The sequence below is a fragment of the Phyllostomus hastatus genome, unplaced genomic scaffold (genome assembly GCF_019186645.2).
Source record: "Phyllostomus hastatus isolate PE091 unplaced genomic scaffold, TTU_PhHast_1.1 phas_contig_477, whole genome shotgun sequence".
Classification (NCBI taxonomy): domain Eukaryota; kingdom Metazoa; phylum Chordata; class Mammalia; order Chiroptera; family Phyllostomidae; genus Phyllostomus; species Phyllostomus hastatus.
Genome location: NW_025333889.1, coordinates 1,633,674 through 1,661,363, shown reverse-complemented (window position 1 = coordinate 1,661,363; position 27,690 = coordinate 1,633,674). Strand labels below are relative to the sequence as shown.

Below are 27,690 nucleotides of genomic sequence, written 5' to 3'. Positions count from 1 at the left end.
CCGTGGCCGCGTCACCCCCAGGCCTCTCCCGAGTCTGCCCTCCCTGCGGCCCACGCCCGCGGCGCAGGGCTCCTGCTGCCTCGCCGCGACCAGACGCCTCCCACGCGGCCGCAGGGGATGAGTCCTAATTCCGCTCCGGTCCCTGTGCCGAGGGCCCTCCCGCCGGAGCCCTGGGTGCGGGTTCCGGGAGACCGCAGACCCGAGGACGCAGAAGCGTGGGCCGCCGGCCTCCGCACGCGGCCCTGCTCCGGGCGCCCGGTCCTGCGGGGCAGGCGAATCCCGCGTGCCACCGCGCCCACGCCGCCCCCACCCCGTCCACGCGGCCCCCAGGATGTCCACCCCGTCCCCACCCCGGTCCACGCCGCCGGCCGCTCGGGTGCCTCCTCCTCGCCGACGTCGGCGGGCCCACGCAGGGCGCTGGAGGGTGAGGAGCGCGAGAGGCTGCGCCACCTAGGTTTCCCGCCCGCTCCCCGGGACCGGGGCCACGCCCCGCCCCAGGACCGTCACCTGACCTCGTGGAGCCAATCAACATTCCACCGTGTCCCGGCCGAGAGGCCGGTCGGCTGGAGCGCTGGGATTGGTCCGGTGTGCGCAACTCAGCCAATCCGAACGCGCCGATCCCTCGCGGCCCCGCCCCCGTGAAGCTCCGGAGCGGCACTCCAGGAGTAGCCTGCTGGGCTGGTGTGACAGCCACTGCGGCCGTTGAGTGCGGCCGGGCCCCGGCGCGACTGGGATGGAGGCCACCCCGGCACCGAACAGTCACGCGCAGAGGCGCGTGGCGAGTCCGCCCGGCGGCCACGAAGAGGAGATCCCGCCGGAGAGGTGCGCGCTGGGAGGGGAAGGCGAGGGGAGCCGCCGGCCCCCTTTTCCGGGAAGCCCTCCGGGCGCCGCGGGGCTGGGGCGAGGGAGCACGTTGCGAAACGGTTGGTCTATTAATAATAATCTAGGCGGGGGGGGAGGTGGCAGGAGAAGTGAACGCACGGGGGCGGAACCGGCAGGCCCGGCTGATGCTGGGGCGCTGGGAAAGCAGGGCTCACAAGGATGCTTCGGGCCTGAGCCCCGGGCAAAGCGGGGGCGCAGACCGGGCGGCGCTTGCGGCCCACTCGGCTTCCCCGCCGGGGGCGGGCTGGGGGGCGGGCCAGGGGTGCAGGCGAGGCGCTGTCCCGTTGGTGAGGTTCGCCTCCCGCTCCAGGAAGGTGTTGAATGCATTTTTTTTTCCCCCCCGGCAATCCTCTTTCCCCGGGTGGGGAACTCGTGCGCGCCTGTAAAACCTGGGTCCGGGTCTCCATCGGAGCAGCCCTTGCACGAGGCGTTCCGCCTGGCTGGGACGGAGCGGAGCAGAGCGGCGCAGGGAGGATGTCCGCCAGGGAGGCCGGGTGGAGGGGGTCGCAGGATGCCTTTCTGCAGTTTGGTTGTGAAAGTCGCAGAGTGTAGCGCGCCCACCCAATACTGACAGCACTTTGAGGAAGCAGCAGGTCATGGACTGCGCGGTCTGCCGAGTGTGTGCATCTGGACGTCACGCCATAAATGAGCCAAGCGGCAGGCTGAAAAGTGGCGGTCAGTCAGCTGACCTCCGGACAGCTGGCCTTTGGGACAATTACAGGATGTGAGAGCAGAGCAGAGTCAGGACAGGGAGAGTCCTGGTTCCGGACTGGGCACGCTGCCCCAAGCGCCAAAGCCCTGCACCCCGCAGGGGACGGGGGCAGCTCAGAGAGCACACACTGCATGGAAGCCTCTGTGGTTTGGCCGCCGGAACGGCGGTGGCGAGGGGGAGTTGTAAACGCACCGTCCCCGTGTCCCCGTGTCTGCACCTCTCTGGTCCGGGTGGGGAGAGGAGGGACCGCTCTGCCTCAGGCCGTGACCCGTCCGGCGTGGCTCGCACGCCCCCCAGGTGCTCCAGTCTCCCGAGGTGCATTAAAGGGTTGGTCTTGCCGCGAGAGAAGTGCCTTTTCTGGTTTTTTAAGCCTGGTGGGCTGTCCAAAAGGGAGACGCACTGGTGAGGAGCCTCCGGAGCCAGTCAACCCTGAAGTCCAGACTGCCGAGAAGGAAGGACTGTCTGAACTGGACCCCAGGTTACAGGGGCGCAGTGTCTGAGCCCCTAAACCCGTGGAAGCAACAAAGAGGCCTCGCCCCGATGAACCAATGACCAGTTTGGATTTCAAAGGATCTGCTTCCATAAAACAACCACTTCATCAACTTAAACTGTCACCGGGACATGAAGACAAGAATAAGAAAGAAGAACGTAGTGATGAGATTAAGGTCTCGTGTAGAAGCGGCAGTTGTTCGGAGACGTGTCGGGTTCTACCGAGTCTGCATCTCATGCTGGAGTGCACGTTGCCCGCGGAGCGGTGGAACACTGGGACTGCTGTGGGAGAGAAATGCCTGGTTTTAATGCACGCTCTGCCCGAGGGGGCCGTGTGACAGGGGACCGCAGGGGGACTGCAAAGGACGCTGGGGAAAGTGTTGTCCCTCACGGACAGGGTGGGCTCAGACCGGGGCCAGGCCACCGTTTCAGTGCACGCCGACCGAGCGTTCACGTCCAGAGCCTCGTCACTGGTGGCGAATAGTGCATTGTCGAGTGTGCACGCTGAGCTTGGAGGAGGGGCAGAATGTCGTCCAAATGTGGAATTACGGGGCGTGGTTGGGGTAAAGCGACGCCACGTGACTAGGACTGCAGCAGAGACCGAGATTGCTGTGCGCAAAACCAAACCGGGCACACCGCCGACTGCCGGCAGCCACAGACTGGCAGCCGCAAAGAGCAGGCGTTGGGAAGGAGTAAAAAGTTACTCCCTGTTTCAGAATTCTTAATATGGGATGACGTGGTGGCTTACTGCTGTAATCTTTTGTTTTGCTCTTGTTGTCTCGAATCTGGCATTTCAGGATCAACGGCAGGTCCCTTTATTTATTTTTTTATTATTTTATTTATTTACTTTTAGAGGGGAAGGGAGGGAGAAAGAGGGAGAGAAACATCAATGTGTGGTTGCCTCTCATGTGCCCCCTACTGGGGACCTGGACGCAACTGAGGCCTGTGCCCCGACCGGGAATGGAACCGGCGACCTTTCGGTTCACAAGCAGATGCTCAGTCCACGGAGCCACGCCAGCCAGGGCTGACCTCGGGCTCCTACAAGTCAGAGTCAGTTTATCTTTTCATGTCTCTTCCCAGTTGCCTAAGACTGACTACTCCTGTCCCCTCCCTGGTAGAACTATGGAGTGCCGCATGCTTAGAGAAGCTGGAGAATGGCTCATTGTTACGGTAGTTCTTGGTGTGATATTGTGTTATGCAGAGAAGGACCGTAATTACTAAAACAAGATGGAATTTCAAGTTTTCGGTGTTTTTCATGACTTTGTGTTCTTATAATACTGGAAATCTTTAAGGAAAAGATAAAGTTTCTGCAATGTTTCTTAAGCTCTGGAAGGTTACTTTCCAGAGGAGGGTTAATTCTGAAGTAGTGTCGTTAGTATTGGTTGTCCAAAAAGTTCATTCGGTTTTTTTCCCCCGTATGCTGGCTCTGGTAGTGCTTAGTTGTCTTTAACTTCATTCGAAACAATTTATTGTATTGTGACAACTGTCATGTCAGCGTGCATTTTTAAAAAACATTAAAATTGGTGAATTTTTGTATAGCCATTTTAATATGGAAGATGGAAGAAAATAAGCCACATTTTTGGCAATGCATACTTTATTATTTTTTAAAAAGGGGGAAATGCAACTGAAACACACAAAAAAAGATTTGCGAAGTGTACGGAGAAGGTGCTGTGGACTGAACGTGTCCAAAGTTTCGTGCTGGAGACGTATCGCTGGGCAGTGCTCCTCGGTCTGGCAGACCTGCTGAAGGTGACAGGGGTCCAGCTGAGACATTAATTGAGAACTATCAACATCACACCACGTGGGAGACAGCCGACACATTCAAAATGTCCAAGCCAAGCGCTGAAAATCATTTGCACCAGCTTCATTACATTAATCACTTTGATGTTGGGTTCCACATAAATTACGTGAGAAAAACCGTCTTGACCGTATTTCTGCATGCAATTCTCTACCTAAATGTCACAAAAACATCTCCTTTTTAAAACAATTTGTGACGGGCGATGCAAAGTGGATGCTTCACAATAACGTGGAACGGAAGAGGTCGTGGGGCATCGGATGAAGCACCGCCGGCCGCACCGGAGGCTGGTCCTCAGTCCGGAGGAGGCGGTGCTGTGTGTGCGGTGGGTTGGGAGGGCACCCTCTGTCGGTGGGTTGGGGGGCAGCCCTCTGTCAGTGGGTTGGGAGGGCGCCCTCTGTCGGGAGCTCCTTCCGGAAAACCAGACGGCTAACTCCAACCAGCACCGCTCCAATTAGACCGCTGGGAGCAGCTCTCGGTGAAAGGCGTCCAGAACCAGTTCACAGAAAACACAGAATCTTCCACCAGGAGAACACGAGACCGCGTGTTTCTCCGGTGGCCGGGCAGAACTGTCACAGCCTGGCCGGGAAGTTCCGGTTCATCCACCGTGTTCACCAGACAATGCACCTTCGGATTTCCGTTTATTTCGGTCTTGACAAAATTCTCTTAATGGAGAAAAATTTCAGTTCCCTGGAAGACTGCAAAAGGCTCCTGGAACAGCTCTTTGCTCAAAAAGCTGGAACGTTCTGGGGAGATGGAACTGTGAGGTTGCCTAAAGGGTGGGCGCCTTCGTATGGGTAGCAGGACATAACGGTGAACGGTTGTCCAGTGAAGTTATGGGTGAATATAACAAATGTCTTTTACTTTGTACCCAAAGACAGAATGAACTTTTTGGCCAAGCCATAGTTAAAGGGGAATCTATGCACTGAGTAACAAGTTAGAATCCATTTGCTACTAATTGCGATGAAAAACTGTATCAGCACCCGCATGACTTGCCAAGCAGTATCATTTAAGAGTACAGGGAAGATTCTAAATAAGAGCATCAACCTGGTGAAAGCTCACCATTTTATGAGGCTAAGCAGTAATGTTAAATATCTCTTTCCTGGTTATCTATCAGGTCTTGCTATGGTGCTGTGAGTAATTGTATCTGAATTATAGCATACGTCCTCTTAAAATTTGTAATTACATATGAAGAGAAACTAAATGTATATCTGGCTTCCGTGATGGTAAAGTCCGTCGATAAAATTATAGATTAAATAATCTATAAAATCTATAAATTATATATAATCCCATATATAATATAATCCTATATATAATCCTATCTATAAAAATCCTATATATCCTTTAAAATCCTATATATAATATATATCCTATATATAATCCTGTCTATAAAATATATATAATAAATCTATAATATTATGTGTAATTTATATAATATAATTATTTTATATAATTACATATAATTTATATATTTATATATGAAATTATATATAATCTATAAAACTATATATTATAATCTATAAAATCATCTATAAAATTGTAGATTAAAAGGCCGCAGACACATTGAGCTTTGCTTTATCACAACCGTTACATGGTCAATGAAATAGAGGAACTGTTTCCCAGGGTGGTTCAGGCTCCCGTGAGCCGTCTGACAGTCCGGGGCGGCAGGACGTGGATTACCCACCACACTAGTTGGTTAAACAGCGTCTCGGTCTCCGAGGGAGACGGGGAGGCCGCGGGGACCCAGTCACGGTCGGGCAGGCTGTTCTCCCGAGTCTGGCGGAGCCCAGGGAGACAGTGGGGAGTGCTGTGAAGGCCAGCCTCCGGCAGAGTGCAATGACCTTGGGCATGGATTATGCTGACACAGTCGCAATGATTATTTCCTTAAAAAAACAAACAAACACGGAAACCAAAACCCTGTCTTCAGGGCCGTGGGTGGTAGCTGTGTCGGAGCTTCCGTGTGGAGGGCATCAGCGCTGTCGCTGACGTCAAGCCCGGGCGCAGCACTTTCTGGCGGCCGCAGGCGGCGCCCCCTGCAGCAGCCACCGCCCTTCCCGAAGGCGTTCGAGGTGGGCGACAGGCACCCAGGGGAGGTTCCCCACCCGGGACTTTCGGAAGAGGTGCGTCTTCCGTGACAGCACTGTGTCGTCGTGCGGGGCGCCGTGCCCAGAGCTGGTGGCGGGGCCGCGCGGGAGCCGCAGAGCCGCCCCCCCCCCCCCGAGCTGCCGCCCCGCCACTGGCTGTGGGTGCGGCCGGGCACCGAGGGGCGGGTCCCGGTGCCAGAGACCTGGAGGGCCCCGGGGGAGCTGCAGGGAAGGAGGCTGGGGAGGAGGGGTGGGTGGCCGCCTGGGCCCGCACCAGAAGGCCGAGTCAGAGCACAGACGAGAAAGGGAAAGTGGGGGGCTTGGCCAATCGAGGGGAAGAAACCCGAAAGTTCAAGGAGCGGAGCAGGCCCACCCCAGGGAGACCTGCGCCCCGGGGAGACCCGCCCCCTGGGGCAAGCTTACGGGGAGGGAGGGAGGGTGGGAGGAACGGGTGTGGGGCCCATCCGCAGCCCAGCCCCACCGCCCGCAGAGACCCGGTGAGGTTACACAGGCAGCCGAGCCCTGGACAGGCGTCTCCCCGGGCCCCGCGGACCTGGCCCGGAGGGTCGTTGCGCCGAGGAGCACAGCGCCCAGGCGTCACCCCCCCTGCTGCCCCGAGGGACCGGGTGCGCCGCGAGTCCACACCCCCCTCCCCTTCCTCCTCCAGGGGCGTTTACATGGACTACAACGCCACCACCCCGATGGAGCCCGCGGTCATCCAGGCGGTGACCGAGGCCATGCGGGACGCCTGGGGGAACCCCAGCAGCCCTCACCCGGCAGGTAATTGTAGCCGCCGCTCACGATGGCGGGTGGGGGCAGAGGCGCCCGCGGAAAGTGTGCACCACTGGGGGGGGGGTGCAGTTTCCGCTCGGTTTTGGGTAGCTTAGCTCTAATTCTTGGGAGCTTTTTTCCGGGAAGTCCAACGTGGTGTGTTGAGCCTTGCTGACCCCACAACCTGTAATCTTTAACATTCTCTCCTGTCTCCCTTTCCCAGATGAGTGAGTTGCCTTAGTTAGAGTTATTTGTAACAGCCCTGGCTGGTCTAGCTCAGTGGGCTGAGCACCCGCCTTGAACCAAAGGGTCGCTGGTTCGATCCCCAGCCAGGGCACGTGCCTGGAGTGCAGGCCAGGTCCCCAGTAGGGGGCGAGTGAGAGGCAACCGCACATTGACGTTTCTGTCCCTCCCTTTCTCCCTCCCTGCCCCTCTCTCTAAATAATTTCTTTAAAAAGAGACTTATTTGTGATAACTGTACCTATTAAAACCCTTTCACGCATCTGTCTCAGTTGATCCTCACAAAATTTGCAAAGTAGATCTTTTTCATTGTTGGGATTGAAAATTATCCTGGTCTTTTTTTTAATTGAAAATTACTTTTAAATTCTTTAATTAGAAATATTCTTATTCTCATTTATCCTTGTTTAGAATTAGAATTAGAGCAGTGATTTCCAACCTTTCTCATCTCACGGCACACATAAACTACTAAAATTCTGCAGCACACCAAGAAAATACATATTTTTTTGCCAATCTGACAAAAAATATAGGTATAATTATATAAAGATTTCTTGTACCAAGAACCAACCAACCAGATGTAACCTCTCTCTGCAACGTGACCAATAAGATAACACACACGCACACACATGCACACTTACACGTCTCAGATACCATAGCTTTGGTTCAGGGCACTCACACCCGACAGCTACTGTGGTGCTGGCTGTTGTCATTTTGGTCACTGGACAAACTAAGGGAGAAGAGGTCAGCGCCCCTCGCATGTGCCAAAAATCCCTGCGGCGCACCGGTTAGAAGTCGCTGGTGCAGAGCATTCCACCGGAGGGTTTGGAAAACAGCTGCTTAAAACCACCGGTCACACAGCAGAGGCCCATGGTGTCTTTCAGAGGGGCGAGCTAATGCTGCACCTTTCTGAGCGAACGCACGTCATCCGTGCGGACCCACCTCGCCTGTGGAGCACGGGGGCCGGAACAGCTCTCGAGCGGCCGCCGCGCTGGGGCTGGGTGACGCCCAGCACGGCCCCCCGAGTGCAGCGGGCTCGCACGCCCGTGCGCCCACGCTACGTCCCCGCAGGCGCTGGCCTGGTTAACACGCCTGTTGGCTTCTCCGGCACGCGTGTGCCGGCCAGGCCGGACCGCTCCCCACCTCTCAGCGTTCCCCTAGTCACACTGGCCTTTCCGGTGCACTGACCTTGTGAGTGTGGGAGGCAGTCAAACGCCAATAAAAAGCAGTGGCTACGAAGAAGTTCACAGAGAACCCTGAGGGAGAAACAGCATCCTCACACCTTGACAGCCCTCGCGTCCACAAGTGAAGAGCCATGAGTAAACAATGCTCTGCCCCTCGCTTTTTGTCGGTACTCAGGGGGAAATTCAAAAACGGGGCTGGGGCCGGTGAGAAAATCACCTTCATGATAGAATGATGTCATTGCCCTCCCGGTCGTTATTACGACTTAGTGTTCCTCTGGGGGGTGTATTTAGGGACGACGTTAAGGGTGTGGTCAAGTGCGTCCACCGTCATCGGCTGGTCCCCAGTGGAACTGGCTCTTTCTGTGCTGGGTTCCGGGCTGTACCCACCACAACCACCCACTGCAGGCGGCGGCCCCCACCCCAACCTGGCCAGCCGCACCCCCAAGGTGGGCCTGACCCGGGGTGGAGACGACGCCCCCAAGGAGTCAGGTCCTGTGCAGTGACATGTAACACAGACCCCTGCGAGCATCTGAGCAGCTGTCTGAGAGGAGCTGAGAGGGTGGTGGGCACCTCCCCCCCCCCCCGCCCCGGAGCGCACCGGCATCACCAGTCCGCCCGCGGGTCTCCCACCGCGGTGACTAGGTTTGCCCGGAGCCGGCAGCCCATACCCGCTCTCGGTGAGAATCGACACCGTGGGCAGAAGGAGTGTGTGGACTGCTGTGCACATTTCCCTTTACCACACCTATTTTTTACATCTTTTACTGTATATATCATACCTGTAATGGTGTCTGTTCAAGGCTTTGGGGCTTCTGTGTTTTGGGCATTTTGCAAATAGGATCCACTAGTCGAAAAAGCAGAACAGCCAGGCAGCCGCTGGCTCTGTCGACCGACAACGGTCACCGGCCTTTTCAGAGAGCGCGACCCGGGCCCCTGCCTGTCCGCCCATCTCTGCCCCTCGCGGGCTGGCCCTAGGGCCACGGAGACGGTGGTGGTGGGGCTGGCGGCCCCTCGGGAGAGCAGTGTGTCCCTGGGGCGGCCGGCAGTGGGCGACCTGCAGCGAGGGGCAGGGCACCGGGCTCCGTGGGGGTGGGCGTGGGTTTCAGCTTTGCTCATTTCGGTTGTTCTGCAGTGTCGCCTTAAGCCCACTACCCCACCCTTCTGTCCTCCTGTCCCCACGAGTAGGGGCAGGGCAGGAGCCCCAGCCGCCCGTCTGCTGGCGCTGGGTAAGAAGCAGAGTGTGTCTCGGAGCATCAGGGCCCCCAGGCGTCCCCCACATTGGTGTCCGGCGCACGCCAGGCCCCCCAGTCCCAGCGGAGGCCCCTGGTCAGCTAACGCCTCCCTCCCGCGGCCACGGCGCCGGGTCCCTTCCAGGTGGCGGCGCGTCCCCGCGTCTCCGGGATGCGTCTGGTGTGACAACTGCTCGCTCGCTCCTGCGTCCTCGTCACCTTCCAGCTGCGCAGCTTCTCCCGGTAAGGCCAGGCTAACGCGTCTCCGCTCCGGCCCCTCCAGGTCGGAAGGCCAAGGACGTCATCCGCGCAGCCCGGGAGAGCCTCGCGAGGATGGTCGGCGGGAGCGCGCAAGACATCGTCTTCACCTCCGGCGGCACCGAGGTACGGGCTGTGGCCCGGCGGGCTCGGGGCTGCGGGTGTCGGCGCGAGGGGTGTGAGGGGCGCGAGGGGAGGCGGCCCCTTGGGGGCGCGTCCTTCTGAAAGGGAGGGCCCTGTGGGAGCTGCTGCTCCATCGGGCAGCGCGGGGCGGCCAGCAGTGCTGACCCTGCACGGGCGTTCCAGTGCCCGGTCGGGCGCTCGCAGTGCGACCGGTGAACGAACCACCTGCTTGGCGATGCCGCGTTGGTAAAGACCCGTTCCCGTCGCTGGGCCCCAGAACCGGCCCTCGGAGCCCCGCTCAGTCCCCGGCCTGACTGAGGGCGAGGCCGACCCACCCGCCTCCTTAAATCGGCGGAGGATGCTCGCAGGTGGCCCGAGGGCACTGGCCGGCGGCGGCTCTGCGAGTGACGCCCGGCCATCACCGGGCTCTGGGAAGGGCGGCCCGGAGGCCGTCCACAGCTGACGTGACCACCCGCCCACCCGAGCACCCGAACACCCGAAGGGATGCGCAGCCACGTGGTTCGAGTTCACGAGAGAACGTAACGAAGTCACCAGGCAGAGAAATCCGTTGTGTTTCCGTGTGCCCGCCACACCATGGCGTTTGCGGGAAACTACAACAAAGTAACCTGGTGCGGTCAAGTTTGGGAGACCCTCCCCCACGCGGAGAGTGGCGGCACACCCCTGAGAGCCGCCAGACGGGACCGAACAAACGGAGCAAACTGCCGTGTTTGCAGACGGAAAGACGCAGCATCACAGATGCGTCCGCTCCTCCCAAGTCGCTCCGTGGATGCAGTGCGACCTCTGTCCAAGCTCCGTCAAAGCTCTGGCGCTCTCCTTGGTGGAACACTGCAAACTAGTTCACGTGGCGACGCCAGAGCCGGGAGTGCTGGGACTCCCTGAGGATCGCCCTGTGGGACCCGGCCGGCTGGGGCGACCAGGCGCCGCGTGCGTGGGGGCGCTCGTCATGTGACTGGGCAGCTGCAGGTCCAGGCGGGCTCAGGGCAGGCCCAGTGCAGGCCTGTGTCCTGGCCTGGCTGCGGCCCTTGTGCTGCCCTGGCTGGGGAGTGGGGCGCGTGGTCGCCGGGGTGACTGATGAGGCCTCGGGAAGGGGGCGGGCCCAGAGCAGCTGGTGCCAGGGCTGCGCGTTCACAGAGAGCTAGGAAACTGGGTTTCTGCTTCACAGCCCAGAAAAAACACCAAAAACTCCAGGTGTGGTAGAGACCGGATCGTGAACAGTGAAATTCACAAAGCTTTTAGGTAATAAGTTAATGTATTTTTCATTTATTTATTGATTTGAGAGAGAGAGAGACACGGTCTGTTGTTCCACTCACCGATGCGCTCAGGGGCCGGTCTTGTGCGCGGCCGGACCGGGGATCGAACCCGCGGCCTTGGCACATCGGGACGGTGCTCTGACCAACAGAGTACCCGGCCAGGGCTTAAGACGATATTTTTGTGATGCTTCAGAGCGATGGGTTCCTTAACTGTAAGAAAGCATTAACCACCAAGAAGTGATGAACACATTCCACCACCAGCACCACAACTAGGAAATTCCACTTCTTCCAAGAACCCCGGGAGGAGAATCCACAGCCAAGCCAGGCGGTGGCGCACGGATGCCCAGGCCGCGTCCGGAGTCCCCGGGCAGACGGGGCACACGGGCCGGACACTTGGAAGCGCGCTGCACAGAGAAGCCCGGGCGGTTTCTGCAGCGAGAGTGTCTCGGCCTCCTAAGGAACCCGGGTCCGGAGCAAACACCCCTCCGCTCGCAGCGTCCCCCGTGGGAGGCAGGGGCGGGGCTGGAGGGCGGGGCCACCCGGCCGGAGCCGGCGGATGCCAGCGGGGAGGGCACCTGGAAGGCGGCGGCAAACTCTGGCGCAGGGGAAGATGCCGACCCTCTCAGCCAGCAGCCCCGCTTGGGGCACGTGTCCTAAGAGAAAAGGTTACTTTTTTTTTTTTAAGATTTTGTTTATTTTTAGAGAGGGAAGGGAGGGAGAGAGAGAGAGAAACATCAATGTGTGGTTGCTGGGGGCCGTGGCCTGCAACCCAGGCATGTGCCCTGGCTGGGAATCGAACCTGCGACGCTTTGGTTCACAGCCCGAGCTCGATCCACTGAGCCACGCCAGCCAGGGCTAAAGGTTACTTTTTTATAAAACGGCTTCTCCCGCCCCACCTCCCTCCGTGGTCCGCCTCTTCCTCCGGGAGACCAGCACTGTTAGTTAGTTCTGTGCCCGCCGCGGGCCGCCCATGCGTGAAACGCAGGAAGCGTGTAGATTTGTGGGTTCTCCCCTCCTTCCCCGGGCACCTGTCTGGGGACTTGCTGCGCGCGTGGGCGGCTGTGTGCGGGTCCGGCCCCTCTGGGCAGCGTGCGGGGCGCTGCGTGTAGCACTCGCTGCCCTGGGCACTGAGCGAGCGTCCGAGCCTTCGGGCCCTCCGCGGCGCGTCCCGGAGTTTTGGCGTCTGCCGGGCGCCCCACCGAGCCAGGTCGCGTCACCGCGGGGGCCGGGTATTGGTGCCCGGCGGAGGGCTTTCCAAGGTGCTCCGCTGTGGACGGCAGCGCCGCCACTGCCGCTGATCACCCTGGAGCCGCCCGCTGCTGCTGGCAGAGCGGCGGGGGGGCCGCCCCCGCTCCGGCGCAGGCCCGCTGGAGGTGCCGTGGGGCGGGGCAGCACTCCCTTGGGCTGTCCCCCAAGGCAGCCCCTTGGCAACCCAGTCCCTTGCCCCGGGTCCATCAAACCTGTGGAGGCGTGGGTGGCCTGTGCACGCCCCGTCACGCCCAGCAGGCTCCGCAGCCCGGAAACCAGCTCTGCGGCTTCCGACAGCCTGGGACCCCCGGTCTGTGCAGCGAGGCCTCGGGGCGGCTGGGGAGCCCCGCCCCGTTTTCTCTCTCCAGAGCGGGGCCCGGGAGGGCCTGGGGCGGGGGCCTCTGCTCCCACCCTGCCCTCGGCACAGCCGCTGCGAGCGGTCTCCTGCTCTGTCGTCTCTGCAGTCCAATAACCTGGTGATCCGTTCTGTGGTGACGCACTTCCACAAAACCCGCTCCGCCGAGGGGGACCGGGCCGGGCGCCGCAGCCCAGCGGAGGGCGCCGTGCCCCACATCGTCACCTGCACCGTGGAGCACGACTCCGTCCGTCTGCCCCTGGAGCGCCTGGTGGAGGAGCGGGTGGCCGGTGAGTGACCAGCCCGGCTGGACGCCAGGCTGTGGGACAGCTCCACCGAGCCTGCCCGACTGGCTGGGGGCGGGGGCGGCCCGGGGACGCCGGGGTCATCGTCCTGCTGTGCTCGGGCCCCCTGGCTGACCTCAGGGGCAGGCACACAGCTGGCCCTCCAGGCGGGCCTCCAGGCTGGCCCGGGGCGGCAGGAGGGACAGCGATGAGCAGGTGCGGGCGGTCATTGGGTTTCTCGAGTGATATTTCAGGTGACTGTACACAGTGCATGTTGTACAGACTGCATTGGTGCGTATTTAATGTCTTCTCTCTTTTTAAGATTTTATTTTTAGAGGGGGGAAGGGAGGGAGAAGAGAAGGAGAGAAACACCAGTGTGGTTGCCTCTCACGCGCCCCCCACCCGGGGACCTGGCCTGCAGCCCAGCCTTGTGCCCTGACTGGGAATCGAACCAGCGACCCTTTGGTTTGCAGGCCGGCACTCAGTCCACTGAGCCTCGCCAGCCAGGGCCACAGCACATGTTTAAACCGCGTGTCCATGAAACACTGAACGGGCTTTGCATTGTTGGATTCCGGACACTCGATCCCGGCTTCCACACCCTCTGTGAACAAAATGGCCCAAACAGTCACGGAGTTCCGGTGCTGGGAACAGGGGCCCGCGGTGCGGCTGGGGGAGGGGCCTCCCTGAGAGCCTGCCAGGTGGCCCGAGGGAGGGGTCAGGCTCGCTGGCAGTGACGGTGGCCCTGCTGCTGTCACAGGGAAGGGACTGGTCCTGCTCTCACCTTCCCTGTGAAGCGAGGTCTTGAGACACAGGTGAAGACCACTGACTCTCCAAAGCACGAGAGCCGCCCTGACCGGTGGGGGTTAGTTGGTTGGGCATCATCCCGCAAGGCAAAAAGTCACCAGTTCTGTTTCACCGTAGCCGTCCCAGGGGGTGCGAAGCGGCCTCTCGTTGTGGGTTTTGTCCGCATTTTCCTGCGGCCGCCGACGCTGGGCGTCTCTTCAGGTCTTCGTAAAAAGAAGGTCCTGGCCCAGCCACTGCCCCTTTGCCTCTGGTCTGAGTCCCGCGGTGGCTGCCGTGGGCTCCCGCCCCTGACTTGGGCCCCTCCCCGCCCCGAGCCCCGGGCCTGCCCTTCCTGTCTCGGGCAGGCGGAGCCAGCCACCTTCGGGTGCTCAGCCGGCCCTCCCTGTCGGCCCCGCCCTGCTCGCCTCGCCGTGCGCCCTGACCTTGGGTGGCCCCCGGACACATTCCTATGTCCGTGTTCTGAGTCCGTTCGGCCTATTCCCGTGCGCCCAGTGCCATGGATGGCCCTTCTGTCTTGTCTCTGGGGACCCCTCACCATGCCTTGTCCACGGGGGGTTCTCCTTCTTCAGAAATGTATCTGTTCTCTCGGTTCCGAGGGACCCTGGGGGATAGGGGTCGTGTTTGTCCTTGGAGCCCAAACGCTCTGTTTGGTCACCTTCCTGTTCTCCGTCTGCAGTGACGAGCGGGGGTGCAGTGAGTGCCTGTCAGCACTGAGCGAGCGGGGGTCAAGTTCATGGGCCCCGAGTCGGGGCAGAAAGCAGCATGTGCCACAGTGTGAGCCGCCCGCTGCGGCATCAGCAGGGAAGCGACCGGGTCGATCGTCCCTGGGGGGTGCCAGCGGGGGCTGGGATTCCTCCTGCACGGCTTTCTGAACGTTTACAACGAACCGAGCGCGTCAGCTGCGGAGAAAGCCTTGTGAAGCTGCGTCTAAACGCACCGCGGGGCGAGGGTGCCGGCAGGGCTAACGTCCGCGGTCCCTGTGCTTCCTCCCTCAGCGGTCACCTTCGTCCCGGTGTCCACGGTGAGTGGGCGGGCAGAGGCGGACGACATCCTGGCGGCGGTCCGCCCGGCCACCTGCCTGGTGACCATCATGCTGGCCAATAACGAGACCGGCGTCGTCATGGTGAGTCGCTTCTCCTCTCCCTAAAACCGGGCGGGGAGGCCCGGGTCGGCTCTGCTGCTGCGTCCCCGCCCGGGGCCGGGCCTCGTCCGGCGGTCCGTTCTGTGACGCTCCCCGTGTCGGCCACCTGGCCCCCTTCACTCACCTTCCGTCACACGCAGGCGGCTCCCTCAGCTCCTTCCTGTCCCCACTGCAGCCCGTCACCGAGATCAGCCGGCGAGTGAAGGCCCTGAACCGGGAGCGGGCGGCCTCGGGGCGGCCCGCCATCCTGCTGCACACGGACGCTGCCCAGGCCCTGGGCAAGCGGCGCGTGGACGTGGAGGACCTGGGCGTGGACCTGCTGACCATCGTGGGGCACAAGGTGTGCACGCCCGGGGGGAGACGGCTGGGTGGCCTGAGGGCTGGGCTGGCAGCACCGTCACTGCCCACCTGTCCCCTCGCATGCCACCAGGGAGCCGCCCTGGACGCGGTGACGAGCAGCTCACCGCCCGTGGGAGCTCACAGAAGGGGGACCAGAGGCCGCTGGGATTGCATTCCACGGGGGCCCAACCCACACGGGGTGGGGGGGCGGGGCCAGGCGAGGCTGTGGGAGGGAGGGTGCCGAGGCCTTGGGCGGTGGAGGGCAGCTGGGGCAGCCAGGCGCGGTCTCTGCGGGGGCGGCCGGGGTGGGGAGTGCACGCAGGCCCCTGGTGGGCCCTCCGCACCCCCAGAACAGGAGCGGGGCCGCTCTCCGCCCCCGGAGCCCTCATGGAGCCGGGGGTGCGGGATTCGCCTCTCAGGAGGGGTGGGGAGGCGGTTCCTCCTGAAGACCCCGCCAAAGTGGCGGCCTCAGCCTGCGCATTCCCAGCGCTCGGTGGCTCGGCGTGCACGTGGCTAGTTTGGGAGGGGTGGGGGCTGCAGGCCTGGCACTGGGGCGCTCACAGTGTCCGGTTCACTCCAGTGTGAAAGCGGGGGCTGGCACCCAGAAAAAGCCTCAGCGGTGTCTAGTCCCAGCTCTGTCCTTTCACAAATCCGACCGTGCGACATGCGGGGGGCTCCGCTGCCACACAGCTGGGACGTGGGCCCGGCCTGCCCCCCACAAAGGCCTTGTGACGCCGGGGTGCCCGGGGTGGTGCCAGGTGGGGGCTCACAGCTGGGGCTGCCGCGCACCGAGGGTGGTTCCCTGGGTGCCTCTCGGCACTCGGCACGCGCGTGTCCTTGCCAGGCCCCGGCTGAGTAACGGCCGGCTTCTCCTTCCAGTTCTACGGCCCCAGGATCGGAGCGCTGTACGTCCGGGGGCTCGGGGAGCGCACCCCGCTGTGTCCCATGCTGTTTGGAGGCGGACAGGAACGGAGTTTCAGGCCGGGGTAAGGCGGGTCCCGGGCGCTGACCGGCTGCCGGGCTGCGTGTCCAGGGCGGTGGCTGCCCTGTGACCCTCGGAAGCGCGCTTTCTTGCAAGAAAGGAAATCTCAGTTTCTTTAAACTGCTCCAAAGCAGCAGCCCCCTCCCCCCGTCACCCGGCTCAGCCACCTCCGCCGAGGTGCCGCGGAACCCCCCGCTGGGACGTGCTGCCCCGTGACCCCAGGGCGAGCGGGGCCGCCGAACACCCGGTCCCCTTCCAACCACTCCCGTGCCCCAGGGACACGCAGGGCCGCTTCGTCCAGGGGACGAGGGGACAGCCAGAAGCTTGAACAGAGACATCAACAGATGCCAGCGCCGGGCTGACAAAGGTGTTAGAATCATCAAATACAGGTGTCGAGGCGGACACGGTGAAAACGCGTGGGGAGCACCCCGGGAGCAGAGGGAGCAGAAGCGTCTCCAAGGGACAGACAGGTGTGAGGACGAGGTGGGGGCTTCCAACCGAAAGCTCTGGTGACCGCAGCAGAAATCCGCTGGACGGGCCCAGAGCAGAACAGGGAACAGAGGGAGGGCTCCGTGCCCTGAGGGACAGAGGAATGAACAGGACCGTCCCTCTAGACCACAGACAAGAGGTGGAGCGAAAGACACTGGGCGGAGCCTCGGGCCGCGTGGCCGCCGCGGAGAGGCGGATGCCCCTCACAGGAGGCCCCTAGAGGTGGGGGGAGCTGGGGTGGGCGGTCAAGTGCTTGAAATAATGCCTGAAAGCTTCCCCAGTTTGCAGACTCAAGAAATCGGGCAAACCCCAAACAGGGCACAGTGAAAGGAATGCACGTCGCAACATGTAATTAAACTTCTGAACATGAAAGACCAAGAAAACAGCCAGAGCAGAAGTGACAGCTTGGGGGGGGGGGGCGGAACTTAATCCCAACAACCAGGACTGCTCATCCGAAACCCTGAGGGCCAGGGGCGTGGTCGGGCCAGGGGCGTGGCCGGGACCTGGGCAAGGTTGGGGCAGGGGCGTGGTCCGGACAGGGGCGTGGTCGGCCAGAGCCCCGCCCAGCGGGCCGGTCTTGCAGGGACGCTGGGCGCTGGGGGTGTTCCCAGGGCAGGGACACCAGTAGAACTGTCGCCAGGAGACCTGTGCCGCAAAGGACTGAGGGAAGGTCCCCAAACAGGAGGGAGGCAGTGGGAGAGGGGCCTCGGGACCTCGGAAGGAGAGGGCACAGCGAGCAACGAAATGGGGGGCGAGCGAGACGGGCTCTCCGCGCCCCCCCCTCCGGAGCTGTCCCCGTGACGCTCGGCTGCTGGAGCAAAAGTGTCAGGGCCGCGGACGTGCGCGGAGGAAACACCGCAGGCGCCTGCAGACGGAGGAGCGAGAAAGGCCGAGAGGGCGGGGAGGCCGTCCTCACCGAAGCTCGCCCGTCGGAGGGCGTGCTGGCCGCGCGGGGGCGCGCGCGGCCCTGAAGGCGGCCCGCAGAAGTCTGTGCCGCTCTGGGGAACCAGCTCCCGAGGGAGGCGGGCTGGGCGGGAAGGGTCGGGGAAGACGTGCCGGACACAGGTCAGTGCAAGGGAAGCAGGGGCCGCTACGTAACAGCAAATAAAGGGGACTCCGAGAAAACCGCCCCGGGGGCGGCACTGCCCATCGAGAATGTGGCCATCCACCAAGACGACAGCGCTCCTCAGTGGGGGCGCAGCGCACAACCGAGCGGCCGCAGACGGGGCGGAACCCGCAGAGCCGCAGGGGGAAGGGGCGCTGGTGTCGGCGGGACCGGAACAGCTAGACCAGAGGCGGCGGAGTACGGGAGAGCTCGGGAACGCCTGCCGACCAGCAGGACCCAGCCCCGCGTGGGGGCCTCCACCGGGCGGGCCACAGCAGCGCGCAGTGCACAGCAAAGCACGTGCGCACAGCGCAGCCCAGCGCACGGCAGAACACAGCGCAAGGCAGAGCGCATGCGCACAGTGCCGGAGGGGGCGCTGGGGTGGACCACGGCCACGCCCCCAAGAAGGCCTCGGCGCCCGTGAAGGACCAAAGTGGGACGTCCCTCCAGACACCACGCGCGTCGAAAGGACAGTAAGGCAACGCCGCAAAGAATCCACAGTCGTAACTGTCCACGTGGGTGAGGGAACCGCTTCATCGAAAACACACCACAACCCGCCCGCTGGGAAACAGACCATTGAACAGCGTCGTAACGGTTAGGAAACTGGCTTCATGATTTTATTTTATTTTTTTTTTAGATTTTCTTTCTTTATCTCTAGAAAGAGGGGAAGAGAAGGAGAAAGACAGGGAGAGAAACATCAGTGTGTGGTTGCCTCTCACGCGCCCCCTACTGGGGACCTGGCCCACAACCCAGGCCTGTGCCCTGACTGGGAATCGAACCCGCGACCCTTCGGATCCTGGTCCGGCACTCAGTCCACTGAGCTGCGGCAGCCAGGGCTCAATTGTGTTTCTATGTACTGGCAGTGAACGTGGACTACCAAATTGAAAATACAGTACCGTGTACAATCATTCAGAAACACTCAGGTCTAAATCTAACAAAACACGCACGGGACTTGCAGGCTGCGGAGAGCGTGGTGCAGATGCAAGACGTCACATCTCAGTAAATGGAGAGACAGACGCACCAGCCCGCGGGTCGAGAGGCCCAGCGTACCGAAGATGTCCCTTCTCCCAGACTGGCAGACAGCTGAACGCCGTTCCCGTCAGAATCCCCGCAAGCAGATGGTTGGGACGGAGCAGACACAACCGGAAACATGCTCAGATGGTTTTTGTTAAAGATTTTATTTATTTAGTTTTAGACAGGGCGAGGGAGAGAGCTAGAGGGAGAGAAACATCAGTGTGTGGCTGCCTCTTGAGCACCCCCTACAGGGGGACCTGGCCCACAACCCAGGCACGTGCCCTGAGTGGGAATCAAACCAGTGACCCTCTGGTTCGCAGGCCGGCACTCAAGCTGCTGAGCCGCACCAGCCGGGGCTGCCCAGATGGTTTCTGACAGATGCAGAAGCAGTTCCGTGGCGGAGAGACGGCCCTCCGGCTGCGGGGCTGGGGGGGCGGACACCCCAGGCAGATGGGGGGCCGCCGCCCAGGCCTCACACTCATCTGAGGTCCGCTCCAACTAGATCGTGAGCTTACGTACAACATCAAACTATACAACTTCTAGGGAGAAAGTGCCCAGGACTTTGGACTTGGGAAGAGTTCTTAGACTTAGCACCAGAAGCACCCATAAAAGGGGAAAATGGGTATAGTGTTGAACTTTATCAGAATTAAAAACTTATGCTTTGCAGAAGACTTTGCAAAGGGGGTAAGACAAGCTACATGAGGAAGAAGATAATTTGAAATGACACATCTGTCAAAGGACTAACATCAGAATAGACAACCAACTCCCGAAACTCAAGGGCAAAAAAATCCCAGACAATTTAGTCAGGAAACGGACAAAAGGCACGAACCCACATCCCCCCGCAGGGAAGGCGCCGGCAGCAGACACGCCCAGGAAGCGACGCCCAACCTCGTCGCTGTCGGGAGGAGGCGGAGGGAAGCCGCGCCGGCCAGAACGGCCCACGCAGAGCGCGGCGCCCCCACCCAGCGCTGGTGGGGAGGCCGCGAACAGCCCCCCCCCTCCCCGCCCACGTGGCTTGTGGGCAGGGCGGGGCAGCTGCTCCGGAGACCGTTTGGCTGCTCCGCTGAAAACCAAACAGGCGGCCGGCAGCGGCTGGACAGCGGCGCCCTGGGTGTCTCCCGGAGGAAGGAGGAGCGGGACCCACACACACGCACCTGTGTGCACGGGCGTGTGTGGGCTGCATGCGGAGCAGGCCCGGGCTGGAGGCGGCCTGGCGCCCCGGGAGGAGCGAAGGGAGCGTTGTGTCCGTGGGGCGCGGCTCAGCCAGGAGAGGGAAGGCGCCGGGCACACGCCCAGCCGGGAGCGACCCCCAGGGGGCCGTGGAGCGTGGGAAGGGCCTGCCCCCAAGTCGTGAGCTGTGTGGTTCCCTTGGTGGAATATTATCGAAACAGAACCAGACGGTACGAGTCAGCGTGCAGACCGAGTGCAGACCCACAGATGCCGGGTCGGAGGCCGGGCGGAGGGAGGGGCGTGGGCGGTGCTGGGCGGCCCCCCAGCATCCGGTTGGGACACGGTGCTGCGGTGACCCTGGGGGAGGCCGGGAAAAGGCACAGGGGTCATCTCCAAATTACTTCTTACAACCGCGCGTGAGTGTCCATTGTCTCCAAATAAAAAGTTTGATTTAAAAAAGAAAAGCTGGACATCGGGGGTCAGCGCCCACCGTGAGCGGCCCGGTGTGTGGGCAGGGTGCTGGGACCAGGGTCCCAGTGACTCCGGGTGGGGGGCGGCCTGACAGCAGACTCGGCGAACACACACGCCTGGGTTCCGGGTCCCGCACCAGCCCCCGGGTCCACCCCGGCAGCCCCTCCTGGTGTGACCGCGTCGCCGCAGAGGAGGGGAAGCCCAGAGGGGGGCGCCCTCGGGACCCGCAGCTGGTGGAGGGGGCTGGGCCAGCGCCCAGGCCCCTGGATTCCCGCCCCCGAGTCCCAGTCTCCGCTGGCCCCCTTGGGGCAGAGCCTGTCTCCGGGGCAGAGCTGACCGTCACCAGCCACGGGGCTGGGCGGGGTCGGCTCTCCTGCGACCCCTGAGCCGCCAGCCCACTCCTTGTCCCTTGTCTTTGACGGGGACACACGCAGCCGCCCACTCCCAAAGCCAGGGCTTGATTCGGCCAGAACTGAACAGGAAGAAGGTGATTAATTAAGTCGGCGTTTTGTTTTCCTGAAACCGAGGGAGGAGCTCTGCGTTCTGTTTGCTGGGTCCGGAGAGCCTCCCAGAGCCGCCCGAGGGGCCGGTGGCCGGGATGAGCTCCCCCAGCCCTCGCCCGGCTTGGTGGGGGGACCGACGGGGCGGGTTTCCCCCGGGTGGGACAGGTCTGGGTGGAGTTGTCTCCGAGGACAGCGATGCACGTGGCCCGTGGGGGGTGTCGGCCTCGCTGGGCGGGACCAGTGACCTGCAGGGAGGGTTCGGGGGCCTGTGGCCGCCCTTGAGGCAGCCCCGTGGGACACGTGTGGGAAAGGGGTTGCTGCGGTTCGGTCTTCATGGGGCCAGGACGCCCGTGCGGACAGGACCCCTTCTGGGGACACTCGTCAGCCGCTCTGCGGGGCCATAGGGTCAAACCCCTGTCTTGCAGGACGGAGAACACCCCGATGATCGCCGGCCTGGGCAAGGTAAGCCTCGGGGCCCCGGGCCATCAGCCTGCTGTGTCCTCCCCTCCCACATGCCCGCCGCGGCCGCAGTGCTGCCGGCGCCGAGGGGGCGCTCCCACGCCAGGCAGCTCTCTGGGACACCAGCCGTGGTGCGTCCCGCGTGCCTGGGGACAGCACCAGACTCCAGGCTCAGTCCCCTGAGGTCCCCACACTTTCCACCTTGACCCCCAGTCCAGGTGACTGAGGATGGGCTGCAGATCAGAGGGCCCCCCACGCTCTTCAGATTTGATTAAATCACTGGGGGGGGCTCAGACACACTGACTCGCCAGACCCCGGTTTGTTGCAAAAGGAAGGGATTAAGGATGGACACTGGTGGAGACGCAGAGGAGGGAGGGGCGGCCACACCCCCAGGGCACCCCCCACGGTCCTCCGCTGCCTTTCCAGCCCCTCCCTCCTCCCTGGAGGACGGGGTGGGCCACCCACAGTGGCTCACTAGAGCAAAGACACTCCAGTCACCGGGAATTTCCGAGGGACTTGGGCGCCTGTGTCAGCACGGTCCACTCGGGGACACACTGCCACCTCCCCACATCTCGCCTGGCCCGGCCCGGATACCCTCTGTGTCCTCAGTGCAGCCGGGCCCTGGCCCTCGCCCCCCAGGCCACGCCCGGGTCCCCCAGGCCGGGGGCTCCCCACCCCTTCCCTATGCTCCCTGAACATCCCACCCACTGCTGGCCCTCTCGGGTGTGGCAGTGTGGTCCTCCCTGCCCTCCCTCGTCCCCCCCCCCATGTTTCTCCGCCTCACCCACGGGGGCCAGGGCACGCTCTCCCCCTCCAACTCCCATCCTGACACCCGGCCTCACGGCCTGGCGCCCTGCGAGCCCAGGGACTGGCCGAGCTGAGCCATCGCGTCCTTGTCCCCGCGGCCGCCGCTGGGACACGCTGCTCCCGGCTTGTTGCCCTCGCCCTGCTGACCCCCCTGGGCCTCACCGCCTGTCCTCGGCCCCAGGGGCCACCCCAGCCCCCTCCCCAGTGCGCCCCCCCCCCGGCTCGAACGCCAGCTTTGAACTCGGCACCTCCGAGCAGGTCCTGAGTGGGAGACCCACGCCCCACCTGCTGCCGGGTGTTCCCTCCGGGTCCTCAACATGTCCCACTCTCTCCTCTGTCATCCCCTCTCCTGTCACAGCCCCTCCTGCCGTCCGGGCTCTCGCTTCAGAAACCGGGGAGGTGCCCTTGACCTCGCCCTGACCTCCACACCTGCCGCAGCAGCCAGGCCTGCCTGCCTCTGGCCCGTTGCCGCGGCCCCCGGCACGAGAGCAGGTCATCCCTGTCCTGTGCCGACACCCGCCAGTCTCGTCCCTTCTCCACGTGGCACCGGGCGATGGTCCCACGTGCAGATTGGATCTCCCCTCAGTTCCCACGGCCTTGGCCCCGCTGCATGCAGGCTCCGGTCCGCTGCCACCAGGCCGGCCACCCCTCCCGCTCTGCTCCAGGAGCGCGCCCCCCCCGACTGTGACCTTGCACATGTGGCTGCCCTTCCCGCCCCTGCATGCCGCCCCCAGCCCCCCCGACCACGTGTGCTGTCCCCACAAAGCACCCATGGAGGGTGGGCGATACCGCCCCCCACCCCGCATGTGTCCACTGTCCGTCCGTCCGCCCGTCTCTGGGACGGGTGGGACGTGCCTCCAGGCTGAGAGTCTCTCGGGCCTGACGGGCTGCCCCGTCTCTGGGGCGTGGAGGGCCCAGGGAGGGCCGGAGACGTGAACTCCCGTGGGCCCAGTGTGGCCGAGGCCCCCGGCCCTCATGGCGGACCGCCGCGGGTCTGTCCGCAGCTGCTGTCCGGGGTGGGGTGTTCCAGAAAGGGGCCAGTTTGAGGACCTGTCCCCTCTGCTGCTGACAGCTCTCCGCTGCCCTGGCCTTCCCACTAACTGGACGTGCGTTGGTGTCCCCAGGCTGCCGAGCTGGTGACCGAGAACTGCGAGGCTTACGAGGCCCACATGCGGGACGCGCGCGACTATCTGGAGGAGAGGCTGCTGGTGAGCGCCCGGCCACCCCTCTGCGGCCGCGGTGGGCGGTGAGGGCGGGGCCGCAGGGCCGCAGGGTGGGGGAGCAGGGGGCCCACGTGGGGGCCGGTGTCCTGGAGGAAAGGAGCTGGCGCCCGGGGCGGGGACTCTGAGAGCCACCAAGGTCACGAGCGAAGAATTACATGACCAGATGGAAGCGAGTCAGAAGCCCCAAAGGGACGCCAGGTCCGACGGGTCAACTTTTCCGGACTCAGGACGGAAACGCGGCGGCAGAGGCGGCGCCTTTCGGGCCGCACGGAGGGCACTCGGGCGTGTTCGGGCTGTCCGTGTCCCGACTGGCTCCGCCTCCCGGGTCGGGCCCCACCTGCCACGGCAGTGCTGGCCGTGCGGACTGGTCCTGTGCCTGTGCGGGGGGGCGAGCCTCTGCCCCCCAGGAGCGCGTGAGGTTCAGACAGCGGGCGGGGGCGGGGCCTCCGAGGCTGCCACTGAGCGTTTCTTGGGTTTTCCAGGCTGAGTTTGGCGAGAAGAAAATCCACCTGAACTGCCGGTTTCCCGGGGTGGAGCGGCTCCCCAACACGTGTAACTTCTCCTTCCGGGGACCCCAGCTCCAAGGTGACGACCGTCTCTCCCTGGTCTCTCTACGGGGCGGGCTGGGCTGCGGGGTCCCTGGCCGAGGGACTGAGGGACCGAGGGGCCAGCCGCTCCGAGAGCAGAGTCAGGCGGCTGTCCCACGCAGGGGGCCTGGGCCCTGGCGCTGTCTCTCCCCGAGTCTGCAGGCCGGGACCGGGAGTGCCCGGGCTGCGCCAGCCGTGCGGCCACCCGAATCTGCTAGGGAAGGGGGTAAAATTAACCTCGCTTCGGTGAGCTTTTTTTTACAAGCCCCTTTTTACAAGATGCTCCATAGGGTCGGGGGAAGAAGAGGCAGCAACCCTGAAACCTGGCTGTGACCAAGGACAGCCGCAAGTCCTCGGGTCCGTCCCCTTTGTTCCTGTGACCGCGACAGCGCCTCCTGCTGGAGGCCGGCGGGATCCTCACTAGGCGGACACGTGGCTGTCCCGGGGCCCCCAGCCTGGGGGGAGCCACATCCGCAGAGCACGGCTGCCCCCTAGAAGGAGAGGTCAGGGCTGTTCGTTGTCCCGGGCGGCAGGGCCTGGGGCAGCGTGTTTATGTCGCGAGGAGCCCTGGGCGGCTCTGGCCGCGCCAGCGAGAGCCCGGGCTGGGCGCGCTCTCCACGGAAGGACGCTGGCGGCGCGCCCGCCATCCCCGGGCCTCGAGCCCTGCGACGCTCTCCCCTCCTCGTGGGGGCAGACCCCGTGCTCCGTGGTGGCCTGTGTCCCTGGCGGGGGGGGGGAACAGGAGCCCGACTGTGGCTGGGGGTGGGGGGGGCGTGCTTCCGTCCTCACGAGGCGCCCCCTGGTGTCCGCACCTTAGAAAACAGGTCCGATTCGGCTCCTCGCCAGGACAGCTCAGCGCGAGGCCGCTGCTCCAGTGCCGCGTCTCCCCCGCGCGGCGGGCGGGACCGACGGTTCTGGGGCCGGTTTTAGGAGCAGAATAACGCCTGCTCCCCTGCAGCCGTTTTCTCTCGCCTGCGCTGGGGGGCGGGGGATGGCTGTGCCCGGGGGCTCTGGCAGGCGGCGCGCAGTGGCGTGAGGGCAGGAGCCTGGAGACTCACAGCAGGGGAGAGGCAGGCAGGGGGGGCACAGGGGCCCCGCCAGGACTCTGCGCCTCAGCGGGGCCCTGCACTCTGTCTCCGCAGGCCGCGCGGTGCTGGCGCAGTGCCGGGCGCTGCAGGCCAGCGTGGGGGCCGCGTGCCACTCGGACCACGGGGACCGGTGAGTGCTCTGCGGGGCCTGGGCAGCCTGGGGCGGGGCGGGGCGGGGCGGGGCCAGGGCGTGGTCAGGGTGGGGCAGGGCGGGGCTTCATCCGGAGGAGAGGGCGGGCGGCAGGTGCTCACTTCATCCTCCAGGTGACGGCGCCGAAGGGTGGTCCGCGGCCAGGCGTGGTGTCCAGGGGCAGGAGGGGCTGCGGGATGGCAGGCCAGGCACCCCGAGGAAGAGAAGGGGTTCGGCCTGTGGCCGCCGTGGGTGTGGGGGGTGCTGAGATGGCGGTGGAGCCGGATACAGCGGCCAGACCTTCCCGAGTGAGCGCAGGCGCAGAGGGGCGGGCGGGCCAGCGGGGCCGGCGGGGCCGGCGGCCGGCGCCCAGGGCGGCCGGAGTCCTCTGAGGGCCGTGCAGCCGGCCAGCTCGGGGTGCACAGAGGGACCTGGGGCTGCTGTCACTCGGAGCATGTTCCCCTCGCCCCAGGAGCCTGGCCGTCTGAGCAGCCGGCTCTCAGACGAGGAAACCGAGGCAGAAGGCACCCTGCAGTCCGCAGTCTTAACAGCCAGGGGCAGGGGTGGCCCAGAAAGAGGAGGGAAGGGGAGGAGGCAGGGGCCCACTGCCCTGTGGGGGCGTCCCCGTGGTGTCCCCTGGAATGGAAGTGAGGTCCCCACCTGGGGAAGGGCTGGGGAAGGGCAAGAGCGATGGGCTACCACCGCCCAGCCCAGTCCGCTCACAGCTGTGGTGGGTCGGCTGCAAGGGCCTGCGGCCTCAACGCCTGGGGACCGGGCACACAGGCGTGTGGGGGCGCTCGGGCATCCACTCTGCCATGTTGCCTGCGCCCCTGGCCCGTGCGCAGCCTGCGAAGGCGGACCTGGGGCCCCACCTGGGGGTCACAGGACCCGGGAGGGACGCACAGCCCAGCGTCGGCACCACCTCTGCCCGCGAGCACGGGGCCGGGCCGGGTGCAGAGTGGCCTGCGCCCCGTGCTGGGAAACCCAGAACAGACTCAGCCCGTCACCACCTCGAACACTGAGTGTGGGCGCATGATGCCCTTCCCCGAGTGTGTGCATGCACACGTGTGTGTAAATGTGTGTGTGTGTCTGCCTGAGCATCTCCTCCAAGGCCTGGGAACCCCTGCATCTCAGGGCTGGCCGGCTGGCCCTGCCCACCCAGCAGCTGGGGTCTGCCCCTGCCCGGGGGCAGAGGGTCTGTCCCGGGGGAGCCACAGTGTGGCCACATAGGACACCCTGGGCCCAGAGGAGCGGGGCGGTGTGTGTCTCCGGGGGCCGGGTCCCCGCCCTGCCCTCTCCCCGTGACCCCTGGCGCCGGTCTCTCGCCCCTGCAGGCCGTCCCCGGTGCTGCTGAGCTGCGGCGTCCCCTTCGACGTGGCCAGGAATGCACTTCGGCTCAGCGTGGGCCGCAGCACCACGCGGGCCGAGGTGGACCTGGTGGTGCAGGACCTGAAGCAGGCCGTGGCCCGGCTGGAGGGCCGGGGCGGCCCTCCTTCCGGGGTCTGAGCGGGCTGCCGGGCTCTCGGGCCCCCCTGCGGGGCCGTCACTGTCCCCGCTGCCCCGCAGCACAGTCCAGGAGGCGGCGGCAGCACCTGGGCTGTGTCCACGCCCCCGTCCAGGGGGTGAGCCTGTCGCCAGCGGCCCTCCACGGAGAACAGCATTTGCCCCCGGAAGATAACGTCCCAGCATTTATAACTGATTGTCAGTCGCTGTCTCGGAAGTGGGAGGCCTGGCGTCCGCTGCGACCTCGGCCCAACCCCCTCCCGGGGGCCTGCCCTCCCCCGGGGGCCTCGCCGGGCCCTGTGCCCGCACCCCAGCCGCTCTGCTCCGTGGGCCCCTCCGTCACTCGGGGCCCAGGCTGTCGGCCCGTCTGCACTGCCCCCGCACCAGATTCACGGACCCCTCTGTCCGCCTCTTCCCTTCGGGTCCTTGACTCGGGGCCCGGCTCGCAGCGCTGCATCGCAGGACCGCCCGGCGGAGGTGGGACCGGCGCGCCCCCGACTCAGTTTCCCCCAGATCTGACTGCAGGGCTCTGTCATCCCCAGGACGCTGTGGGGCGTCGGACGCCACCACGTGGCACGTCTCCTGGAGAGGGCACACAGGAGTGACTTCTCCATTCACACTGCCAATGCGTGGTTTGAGGAGCAAAGAACCACGCGATGACAGTGGACAACATGGTCAGGGATTAAATAAACCAGCAGAAGTTTCCAGCACTTGTGTCAGTGCCGTGTGGGTTCCCTGGGGGTGCTCCCCTCGGGGCCCAGAGTGTCCGAGCTGGTCGGGCAGAGCCCCGACTCACCGCAGCAGTCACCCCGTGGCTCCGGCATCTCCGGGGGCCCCGGGACCGGGACCGGGTGTGCTTTCTGCGAGGGAGGCTCTGGGTGTCCAGCCTCGGGTCTGGAAAACTGCCCCTGGGCTGTGGCCCCACCGACTGGGCCACTGGGTGGGAGGTGGGCTGAGGC

At 63.9% G+C, this 27,690-nt stretch overlaps 1 protein-coding gene across 2 annotated transcripts; it reads left to right on the top strand.

Moving 5' to 3' along the window:
- The first annotated feature begins 665 nt into the window (after positions 1-665).
- On the top strand, positions 666-27,441 carry SCLY (selenocysteine lyase). 2 transcript variants are annotated; one of them, XM_045845576.1, is made up of 12 exons: positions 666-822; positions 6,630-6,742; positions 9,661-9,761; positions 12,742-12,922; positions 14,716-14,843; positions 15,037-15,201; positions 16,080-16,186; positions 21,360-21,396; positions 23,325-23,408; positions 23,906-24,008; positions 25,153-25,228; positions 26,563-27,441. In XM_045845576.1, exons 1-12 carry the CDS (start codon positions 734-736, stop codon positions 26,732-26,734), a joined length of 1,356 nt encoding a protein of 451 aa, XP_045701532.1. In that variant the 5' UTR covers positions 666-733; the 3' UTR covers positions 26,735-27,441. The 2 variants fall into 2 exon arrangements, with proteins under 2 accessions (XP_045701532.1, XP_045701533.1); XM_045845577.1 differs by lacking the exon at positions 666-822 and adding an exon at positions 5,881-5,998.
- The last annotated feature ends 249 nt before the right edge of the window (positions 27,442-27,690 follow it).